Consider the following 12,339-nt stretch of genomic DNA (forward strand, 5'->3'; position numbering starts at 1 on the left):
TCAATTCAAATGCCCATTCTTGTGGTATAACTCACCTTTTACCTGGTTCGCTGGCCACGTCTCTAACGTTTCTCAGTCGCAGACTCCGCTGCATGCCGAGCAGCAACCCGAGCAGCGTCCGAGCGCGGTGCCAGTGAACAGTGTTTTCGTGCTTAAGTCGCTTAAGTGAGGGAGTGCTTCTTACTATGTCATCGCCCTCGTCCACCCTTGATGGTCTACCAAAACAATTCGTGAGTGCGATGCGAACTCTTTTCGACATTATGGACGATAAACACACAGGATTTGTTAGTTTTTCCGAAATAGAAAACAGATGGCAAGACGATAACACCAAAGGACTGCCTAAGGGCGTTATAGAAAGCCTCAGGAAAGTCACCCCATCGAATGGTATGCTGTCCTTCGAGAGATTTTGTGCTGGACTTAAAATATGTCTCTTGAGGAATCAAGTCGATCGAAGAGAAGCGAAACTTCCAGAACCTATAAACGTAAAAGCTAACCGCCCTCCTTCAGCCCCGCTTCTTGACATAGACAACCCTCCAAAACCACCAAATTGGGGTAACACGGCAGCAATACGTCCTAACAATGTTATAACACAGCAACGAACCCTGTCAATGCCACAACTTTTGCCAGAACGAAAAGAAGGAAGTGTAGAAACCGTTGATAAACACGCATTTGAAAAACCAGTTCCGAACATAAACAAACCCATGCTTTTCGGTCCCCCAAAGCCTCCCCGCTCTGCCGTTGGCTTGGAACGAGCGGCAACGGCGGGAAACCTTGATAGGGCTGAAATAAGAACGGCTTTACAGAACTGGCAAATGGGCGTTATGATGAATGACCAAGAAAACAAAAACGGCGAGAAACGCCAAGGACCACAATACAACGGAGGTTTATTAAGAACCAGCAGGAGCATGGGAGATGGGAAGGCAGCTATGCAGGGTGAGGCACAGGGGGTGCAGGCAGGAATTTATCAGAAAAAACCTAATCCAAGAAGGAGAGAACCGAGAAGGCATACATTACAAAATGGCATTGATTATAGCATGTTAAAACGAATGAAGCAAATAGAACAAGAAAAGGAAGTTTTGATGCAAGGGTTGAGTGCGGTGGAAAAAGCCAGGGATTGGTATATGAAACAAGTTTCAATTGTCCAAGATAAAATGAAGTATCTGGGAAGAATGGGTCATGTGGTAAGTACATGCATCATAAAGTTTATAAAATATGATCATTAAAATATGGCAAGCTCCATTAAAATAACTCGTGTCTTTCATTGTTGATCTTTAATGTGAATGTAATATGGTGTGCGATAACATTTATGACAATTAATTAGTCGTATGAAAACAAATTTAATGTCATTAATAGTTTATGCATGAAGTATAATAAGTACATACACGTACTATATTTTATCTACTCTATACTCTATGTCATATTATGTATAAGTTTTTAGTTTGTGAAAACTGTCATTATAGATAGCAGTGCGTAAAGGATTTAAAGTGTGAGTGAAGTAACAATGTATTTTAAATGGGATTTACTTTTCGCACTGTTTTTTGGCACACTTTCATATAATCAAATATCCTTAACTTTCGTGTTGTCATGGTGACGACATATGAGCAATAAATTACAATAAAAGTTTTGACAGTTTGTGGTTTGAAAGAAATTAGAATTTTTACATGTCAAAGTTCTAAAAATTGTAGAATAGAAATGAATACCAGTGACGAAGAGTTATAGTTTTTTTATTTGTTTATCGTAGATAAAATATTGTCTGAAACTGTGCGTGAAGTACTTTTTGCGAACTTACGCGATGTATAGCACTCGCTCCGCTGTCGCTCGTGCTCTCTGTCGCTCATGCTCTAAACATCGCGTGCGTTCGCAAAAGGCATATTTCACGAACTGTTTCATAAATAACTATTTTCTACCGTCTATCTATAATCTATCTATACTATAGTAGACCAGGGCGCATCTGTAAAAATATTAGTACGTTTGGACGTTGAGAGGTGACTCAAATTTTTTTGCAGAAATTGCTTGAAAATAAATCAAATAATAATATTTGAGTTATCCTCCCTCTCAAAAAGGTCCGGAACATTGTTTAAATAATCAAAATGTCAAAAAATTAAGGAAAAATTCGATTTTTTTCTTCGTTTTTTGTTTATAACTTTAAAAGTATTCATTTCCGAGAAAAGTTGTACTGACATAAAAGTTGCGTACATAAATTTCCTACAATATAGAATTGGTTAAAAATTTAAAAAATAGTCACCCTTGTTACAAAATAGCAATGATTGCGAAAAAACCATACAAAAACAAGTATTCGCATTTTACGTTTTTAAACCATTTATGCTACACTTAGGACCTTCATATTTCACCCAGAAAAACTTTATGATACAGTAAAATAATACGGTAAATTTCATTAAGATCGGTTCAATATATTTTGCAAAATAAATTTCGCAATCCAGCTTTCGCAAAAAAAATTCATTTTTTCAAAATGTTACAGGACTGAAAATAAAGCAGATAGCAAGTTGAATTTTTTTTTGCTTATAGAAATGTACTGTACCTTTCATTTGCAATTTTGCAGAATTAAAATCGATTAACACCACGGCGTCAGGAATTTTTTTAAATAAACATTAATTATTGGTGCTACGCGCAGGACAGCGGATAGTTTGCTCTGATTGGTCATTCCATTGACCTTTGATAATGATTGATACATTTTAATTTTTATTACATTTCGATGTAAATAAATAAATTTGTTTATTGCAAAATAAAAACACATACTCTATCCTTTGAAATAACACTTTTATTAGCAAAAACTTTCTTTGTTCATATATTTTAACTTGGAGAATAAAAGTTTATTATTTTTAAATATATGCAATTGTTTAAACAATATTTCACAAACAATAATAAAATTAGTTTGATTTTTGTGGAATTAAAATATTAAAATACAACAAAATATAGAGTAAGAAAATAATATATTAGATAAAGATTGGAAGAAATTTTGGTGGAAATCAACTTGTGTGAATCGAACACCGCTGTCCTGCGCGTAGCACCAAAAATTAATGTTTATTTAAAAAATTTCCTGACACCGTGGTAATTAATCGATTTTAATTTTGCAAATTGCAAATGAAAGGTACAGTACACTTTAATAAGCAAAAAAAATTTCAACTTGCTATCTGCTTTATTTTCGGTCCTGTAACATTTTGAAAAAATGAATTTTTTTTGCGAAAGCTGGATTGCGAAATTTATTCTGCAAAATCTATTGAACCGATCTTAATGAAATTTACAGTATTGTTTTACTGTATCATAAAGTTTTTCTGGGTGAAATATGAAGGTCCTAAGTGTAGCATAAATGGTTGAAAAACGTAAAATGCCAATACTTGATTTTGTATGTTTTTTCGCAATTATTGCTATATTGCAACTAGGGTGACAATTTTTTAAATTATTAACCAATTCTATATTGTAGGAAATTTAATTACGTAACTTTTATGTTAGTACAACTTTTCTCGGAAATCAATACTTTTAAAGTTATAATCAAAAAACCAAGAATAAAATCGAATTTTTCCTTCATTTTTTGCCATTTTGATTATTTAAACAATGTTCCGGGCCTTTTTGAGAGGGAGGATAACTCAAATATTATTATTAGATTTATTTTCAAGCAATTTCTGCAAAAAAATTTGAGTCACCTCTCAACGTCCATCTCAAAACAGATGCGCCCTGGACTATAGTGATAGTCTATACAAATAAAAATTAAATAAATGTTTAAAACACTTTTAAAGATATCAGCTCGTATATTGAATACCGCTTTATTTACTTACTTAATCAGTAGACCCATTGATAGGTACTTTTCGGTGTTGGCCATCCAAGGGCCATCCCCAAAATGCCCTAACTCCAGAATTATTTTTTTAAGTTATACTTCTTTAGGCGCGATTGAGAGTAAAATTTCATAATACTGCGCTCATGCGCACACAGACAGCGTGGCGTTTAGTTGCTAAATCTTTCTAGTTATGTATAAATATATCAGTGCAAGAAAAGGTGTGAAAAGAATATATTAGTGTTTTTAGTAAATATATTTATTATAATTTTTGTGTCTTTGGATTTGTCTTCCTCAGGAGTAAGATGAGTATTATTAAAACATTTTATTGTATATTTATTATACATTACCTTGTCTGTTTGTTACCGTGAATTGTCATTAGGTACGTTCGAATCGATACAGACACAGTCCTCGTAGCGTATTTTGTATAGCATTCGGCCAGAGATCGAGAGGTCTTGAGTTCGAATCCAGTGCAATCCTATACTTTTTTTTTTAATTTTTTTGAAAGCGGTAAGCACAAAATTAGTTTGGTGTTTAAAAATATTAAAACAAACTGTTTAAAGTATATTTATTTTTAAGAAATCATATAATAGAAGTATAACTTCTTACGTACGTACAAAGTACACACACATTCTTTTTTTTTTTTGTTTTTTTTTACGTTCTATCTGATTAAAATAATAACACTCAGCGAAATTTTAACCCACCACACCCTAAAACGTGATTTTATCGTTTTTTATTATATTTAAATCTTTGCATATACATACTTTAAATCTTTTATAGTTGCACTCGATCGTAATATTTCGAGGCCAAGACTCTTCAATTTCAGTTTGGTGCAATACTTACGGACCACCCTGTATAGTTGGTGCTAATCTATAATAATAAGATTTCACTTTCTCCTATATAGATGTATAACATGTGAATTGTTCGATTTTAGAAATTTTGCATATTTGCTTTAAGATAAAAAGATTATATTTGTTATGTTAAAAGTGAAAATGATAGATGATCGATTACATAAGAATAACATCTGCATCAAGTCAATGTTCCTAAATGTATCTGTTTCTGGTAATTAAATAATGATGGTCATTATTACGGATTATTAGAGGAACACAGTTCAGATCAAATGTAAAATACAAGATTGAGGCATATGACGTTCAACGGTTCAACTTAATTATTGACATGAAAATTGTATTGATTTTCAACTGAATTGATCACAAATACATAATATACATTAAGGAAACGCTGGCTAAATAGTTATTTTCCTAACTATGTAGTGCGGAAAGAGATACTTTCACGCACGAGACTGCCGTTGACCCGAACGACGCGATAGCGGAGTTCGGGCAAGCAGTCGAGTGCGGGGAAGACACTTTCCGCGTGAGTTAGGAACAATATTTTTTCTAAGGCCGTACGTTTTAAAAAAAGCCACAAAAAATAGAGTTATATCAATTTTTATGTAGAAGTGAAAATACACAAATTAAATTCTTTGGCAAGGTTGTCAAAACCAAACTTTCAATATAATGGGTTACCACGACGATGATATTGGTTTCCATGACGACGATTCAAAACCATTGTAATTTTCTACTGATCTGACTTTTAAATATTATGTCAAAACAATTTTATTTCATCGAATTATCGCGCTAATTTCATTAAAACATGAACACAATAAGATAAATTTGAATTAAATTAGTAAATAATATCTAAATATTAGTTTATCTACTCTATGTCATATTATGTATAAGTTCTTAGTTTGTGAAAACTGTCATTATAGATAGCAGTGCGTGAAGGGTTTAAAGTGTGCGTGAAGTAACAATGTATTTTAAATGGGATTTACTTTTTCGCATACTTTCAGTGGGTTTTTTGGTACACTTTCATATAATCAAATATCCTTAACTTTCGCGTTGTCATGGTGATGACAATATGAGCAATGACTTACAACAACATTTTTGACAGTTTTGTGGTTTGAAAGTAGTTAGGATTTTTAAATGTCAAAGTTCTAAAAATTGTAGAATAGAAATGAATTCCACTGACGAAGAGTTACAGTTTTTTTTATTTGTTTATCGTAGATAAAATATTGTATGAAACTGTGCGTGAAGTACTTTTTGCGAACTTACGCGATGTATAGCTCTAAAAACTCTAACTCTAACTTAAGAACTCTAAAAATCGCGTGCGTTCGCAAAAAGCATACTTCACGAACTGTTTCATAAATAACTATTATTGCATGTCTTATAATATATTATAATGCCATATTACAACGTATTTTACTTTCCCACACGCCGTGCGGGAAAGTGAAACTTTCGGAAACGAAACGAAAAGTGGCTCTTTTAGCACGGCCGTAGAAAATAGTTATTTTCCTAACTAGTGCGGAAAGCGATACTTTCACGCACGAGACTGCCGTTTACCCGAACGACGCGATAGCGGAGTTCGGGCAAGCAGTTGAGTGCGGGGAAGACACTTTCCGCATGAGTTAGGAACAATATTTTTTCTAGGGCCGTACGTTTGAAAAAAAGCCGCAACAAATAGAGTTATATCAATTTTTATTTAGGAGTGAAAATACATAAATTAATTCTTTGACAAGGTTGTCAAAACCAAACTTTCAATAATAATTGGTTACCATGACCACGATATTGGTTTCCATAACGAGGATTCAAAACCATTGTTATTGTCTGCTGATTTGACTTTTTAATATCAAGTCAAAATAATTCTATTTCAACGAATTATCGCGTTAATTTCATTAAAACATAAACAAAATAAAATAAATTTGAAATAAATTAGTAAATAATATCCAACTATTAGTTCATTGCACGTATTATAACATATTATAATGCCATATTACAATGTATTCTACCCGCACGCCGTGCGGGAAAATTTACTTTACCGCGCGCCGTGCGGAAAAGTACAACTTTCGGAAACGAAATGCGTGCTCAAAAGTGGCTGTTTTAGCACGGCCGTAGAAAAAAATTTTTATCTACTCTATGTCATGTATAAGTTTTTAGTTTGTGAAAACTGTCATTATAGATGCAGTGCGTGAAGTGTTTAAAGTGTGCGTGAAGTAACAATGTATTTTAAATGGGACTTACTTTTTCGCACGATTTTTGACACACTTTCATATAAACAAATATCCTTAACTTTCGCGTTGTCATGGTGATGACATAATGAGCAATAAATTACGACAAAAGTTTTGACAGTTTTGTGGTTTGAAAGAAGTTAGAATTTTTAAATGTCAAAGTTGTAAAAATTGTAGAATAGAAATAAATTCCAGTGACGAAGAGTTACAGTTTTTTTATTTGTTCATCATAGATAAAATATTGTATGAAACTGTGCCTGAAGTACTTTTTGCGAACTTACGCGATTTATAGCACTCGTTCCGTTGTCGCTCGTGCTCTAAACATCGCGTGCGTTCGCAAAAAGCATACTTCACGAACTGTTTCATAAATAATTATGTATTTTGTAACCGAAAAACGAAACAACAAAAAAATAAACCAGCAATTGGTTTTCGACAGCATTTAAGTAGTTTTTAAAATTTATTGTCAGTCCCTCGTACCATTAGTATGTAATATGCAAAAAAGGAATATTGTCATCATCATAACCCATCTTAGGCCGATGCCACATTATGCGTTTTGACCGGATGCGGTGAAAACGCATCCGTTTCCAACGCAACCGGACCGACCTGTCACACTATGCGTTTAGTCTGGTGCAGTTTGTAAGCGCGTACCGATGACTCAAAACGCATCCGTTTCCAACGCAACCGGATCGATCTGTCACACTATGCGTTTTCACCGGATGCGGCGGAAACGCATCCGGTCAAAACGCATAATGTGGCATCGGCCTTACAAGTAAACCGCAAATGGGAGTCATACTTATTAAATGATATTCATAGTAGTTTTTTTCTGACAATAAGGATAGAATAAAATTATTCATGTACACTCTGGGCCAAAATTAACCGCCCACCTTAAAAATGGGTCATTTTTGATGTCTCGTATTTCCTAAACCTGTTGTCCGATTTAAGTGATTTTTTTAAAATGTTAGGATAGCCTTATTCTTTAACAATATCGCTGTAATAATATTGTTGCTAAATAGGTAAATTTTCATTGTTATATCCTATATCGGGTGTACGAATCAAAACTGTTTTTTTTCAAAGTTCAAAGTTCGCATCACCCTGTGGAATATTCTAGCATTTATAAAATATTGAAATTAAAACCCAATTATAGCCTCATGTTTTCTCAATATTCTGTTTTTTGATTCATTCATATCTGTTCGTTGTTTTTACATCCATTCGTGGCCAGCCATTTGCGTGATGTCTTCAGTCCATATTCTTTGAGGTCTGCCTCTACTTCTTTTGCTTGCCTTTGGTCGCCACTCGAGAAATCGCTTTGTCCAACGGTTGTCTTCTATTCTTCCTGTGTATCCTGCCCAGTTCCATTTTAACATGGCAATCTTCTGGATCAGTCAAAATCAAGTGCAAACGGAGATAAAGAAAAACTTATATACCAGGGCGCATCTGTAAAAATATTATAGTACATTTGGACGTTGAGAGGTGACTCAAATTTTTTTGCAGGAATTGCTTGAAAATGACTCAAATAATAAGATTTAAGATATCCTCCCTCTCAAAAAGGTCCGGAACATTGTTTAAATAATCAAAATGTCAAAAAATGAAGGAAAAATTCGATTTTTTTCTTCGTTTTTTGATTATAACTTTAAAAGTATTCATTTCCGAGAAAAGTTGTGCTGATATAAAAGTTGCGTAATTAAATTTCCTACAATATAGAATTGGTCAATAATTTAAAAAATGGTCACCCTTGTTGCAAAATAGTAATAATTGCGGAAAAACCATACAATAACAAGTATTCGCATTTTACGTTTTTCAACCATTTATTACTTAGGACCTTCATGTTTCACCAAAAAAAACTTTATGATACAGTAAAACAATACTGTAAATTTTATTAAGATCGGTTCAATAGATTTTGCAAAATAAATTTTGCAATCCAGCTTTTGCAAAAAAATTCATTTTTTCAAAATGTTACAGGACTGAAAATAAAGCAGATAGCAAGTTGAATTTTTTTTTGCTTATTGAAGTGTACTGTACCTTTCATTTGCAATTTGCAAAACCAAAATCGATTAGCAACCACGGCGTCAGAATTTTTTTTAAATAAACATTAATTATTGGTGCTACGCGCAGGATAGCGGATAGTTTGCTCTGATTGGGCATTCCAATGACCTTTGATAATGATTGCTACATTTTAATTTTTATTAAATTTCGATATAAATAAATAAATTTGTTTATTGCAAAATAAAAACACATACTCTATCCTTTGAAATAACACTTTTTTTAGCAAAAACTTTCTTTGTTCATATATTTTAACTTAAGAGAATAAAAGTTTATTATTTTTAAACATCTGCAATTGTTTAAACAATATTTCACAAACAATAATCAAATTAGTTTGATTTTTGTGGAATTAAAATATTAAAATACAACAAAATATAGAGTAAGAAAATAATATAGATAAAGATTGGAAGAAATTTTGGTGGAAATCAACTTGTGTGAATCGAACAGCGCTGTCCTGCGCGTAGCACCAAAAATTAATGTTTATTTAAAAAAATTTCCTGACGCCGTGGTAATTAATCAATTTTAATTTTGCAAATTGCAAATGAAAGGTACAGTACACTTCTATAAGCAAAAAAAATTTAACTTGCTATCTGCTTCATTTTCAGTCCTGAAACATTTAAAAAAATGAATTTTTTTTGCGAAAGCTGGATTGCAAATTTTTTTTGCAAAATATATTAAACCGACCTTAATGAAATTTACAGTGTTGTTTTACTATATCATAAAGTTTTTCTGAGAAAAATATGAAGGTCCTAAGTGTAGCCTAAATGGTTGAAAAACGTAAAATGCGAATACTTGTTTTTGTATTTTTTTCGCAATTATTACTATTTTGCAACAAGGGTGACTATTTTTTAAATTATCGACCAATTCTATATTGTAGGAAATTTAATTACGCATCTTTTATGTCAGTACAACTTTTCTCAGAAATGAACAGTTTTAAAGTTATAATCAAAAAACCAATAAAAAACCGAATTTTTCCTTCATATTTTGACATTTTGATTATTTAAACAACGTTCTGGACCATTTTGCGTAGGAGGATAACTCAAATATTATTATTGTGAGTTATTTTCAAGCAATTTCTGCAAAAAAAATTGAGTTACCTCTCAACTTCCATCTCAAAACAGATGCGCCCTGGACTATTACAAGAAAATACAGATGCGATTTTATATTTAAAATCTCATGCAGTTTATGTAAATAATATACCTATATATGCATACTAAGATATCAACAGATATAATCCAAAATTGAAAAATGAGACATACAAAAACGATAAGAAGAAACCTATTAGGGAATAGTGAATGTAAATATAAATATTACGTATTAATTATAAATTAATAAAACAAACAAAAATCCTATTAGGATTTTAACAACAATCCTGCCTTACAATTTTATATGCTTTCTTTTTTCTGTAATATTCAGTAACACCGATTTCATAATTAGAAATAAAAGAACACTTTAAACTCCGAAACACGCTAAAATAACTACATTGTACTTGGACATGGACTGTCGAGAAATAAAAATTACTATACTATAGAGCATGATGGTATACAAAATAAATATTAGGAAATTGATAAATAAACAGCATCATTAAAAATTTTAAAGAAACAAAACGGTTAAAATGTCCAAAAGAGACAGCGCTAAAAAAGACGGCTTTCTACGGATAAAAACATAAAAAAAGAAATAAGAGTACAAGTTATTATTAGAAAAGAAATATCAATGTTGTCGTATTCGACACAAAATGTGGACAACTTCTGAAATTTCAACAAGACTACTAAAAGAGTTTTAAAAATATTTTTTAAAAGAACTTTTAACCAGCGACTAGTTTCTTTCAATATTCGCAATGATTTCTAGAAGGGCAAATGGAAGATACTGCAGTACCTACATAAGTATCTTAAAGCAGCCATTATTTATATGAGCTAATATGTAACTTTCTTTTTAAAGTGGGATATATTATTATATAAAAACCAATAACTTATATTACAATTCTGTGAAAACGTCAAATAAATGATTTATTTTATAATTTTTGGGTTATTGTCAAAACAATGTTTTAAAAAAATACAGTACATACGCATTTAAGAAGTAAGGTTAAGGGGGTAGACTCAAAATTTCGGCCCCAATGCTTTTTAAATGCATTCATTTTTTTCGAATCTTGAGAAAACTAATACTTAAGTATTTTTGAAAAATTTAAACGCAGAATGATAGATTACGTCGAGGGCCGAAAGTCTTTAAAAACTTATATAATGTTTATTTTAATAAGTTCCATCTTCTATCGAAGGTTCGATAGCTGGAAGATACTCTGCCCAATATTTCAATGTTCCAAATATTTTTCACAGTTGCTATAAGCAATGCCAGCTGTGAGAGAAGTTTTTCAAAATTGAAATTGATTCAAAATTATTTAAGATCGACAATAAGTACTCTAAGACTAACGAATTTGGCCATTTTGTCTATTGAGCAAGAGGTGTGTGATGCGATAGACATTCACGATGCGATAGACATTGACGGTGCAGTAAGACTTTGCTCTTAAAAAAAGTATACATATAAATTTTTAATTGAAGACGGAAGTTTTGTTTTTGATTCTAACCAATATGCATATTACTTTTCAATAAAAATAAAAATATAACATTATAGTATCGTTATAGTTCTAATTAAAAATTTATTTTATTTAATCTTGTCGATCTTCAAGGTGTACCTAATCGTAAGTAATAGGTACCAATGTAAGTTATATCAATGTATCTAATTCGTTAAAGTAAAAGAATTTTTGTATTAATAAACTTAATTGTAAATTTTTTGCTGTTTTTAATGTGACAGTTTTTTGACAATTATATTTTAAAATAAATGGGTAATCCAAATCAATCGTTTATTGGTTGGTTCAACTGGACATTAGATAAACTTTTTTTATGTAAAATCTAACTTGTATAATGTAAAATAATGATGACTGTTCTCGCCGAAAAGTTATCTATAGTTAATGTATGTACCTAATGTATAGTTTACATTAAATTAAAATACCTAAATAAGAGGGCGGCAAAATTGTCTTCTGCCCCGGGCGGCCGACACTCACGCTACGCCACTGCTTTACTGATAATGTTAATAAAAATAGGTCTGAATAACTCACGCGCCCTAAAATTTGTGACTTTTGGCGATTAAAAAATAAAAGTAATAAACAAATTTAATCCGAAAAATATTAATTTGAAAGAAAAATTATTTTATCTACAATTTTAATGTTTTAATGTTAAAATAAATCGAATTGATATCTTTAAGTCGCTTATTTATAATTTTTATGTAAGCCTTATGGCTGAAATCCAAATATAACTATGTATTTGGTCTATCGATAGAGAATTGTTAAGATCAAATGACTTTATTTTATACCTTTCCAAGAGCATATGCTACATAAAAGCAAGGTTGCCTTGGAAATAGAACCGTTTACTTTTAATGCTGCTGTTAATAATGCCAT

General features: G+C 31.7%; 1 protein-coding gene across 1 annotated transcript in view; it reads left to right on the top strand.

Annotated features, from left to right (window-relative positions):
- Positions 1-87: 87 nt before the first annotated feature.
- LOC114336230 (suppressor APC domain-containing protein 2) overlaps positions 88-12,339 on the top strand; it is a 103,128-nt gene continuing 90,876 nt past the window's right edge. The window contains exon 1 of the mRNA XM_050645115.1: positions 88-1,181. Coding sequence (XP_050501072.1) covers positions 186-1,181 — 996 coding nt within the window. The 5' untranslated portion in view covers positions 88-185. The remainder of the gene's footprint in view (positions 1,182-12,339) is intronic.

Source organism: Diabrotica virgifera, chromosome 3 (assembly GCF_917563875.1).
Source record: "Diabrotica virgifera virgifera chromosome 3, PGI_DIABVI_V3a".
Classification (NCBI taxonomy): domain Eukaryota; kingdom Metazoa; phylum Arthropoda; class Insecta; order Coleoptera; family Chrysomelidae; genus Diabrotica; species Diabrotica virgifera.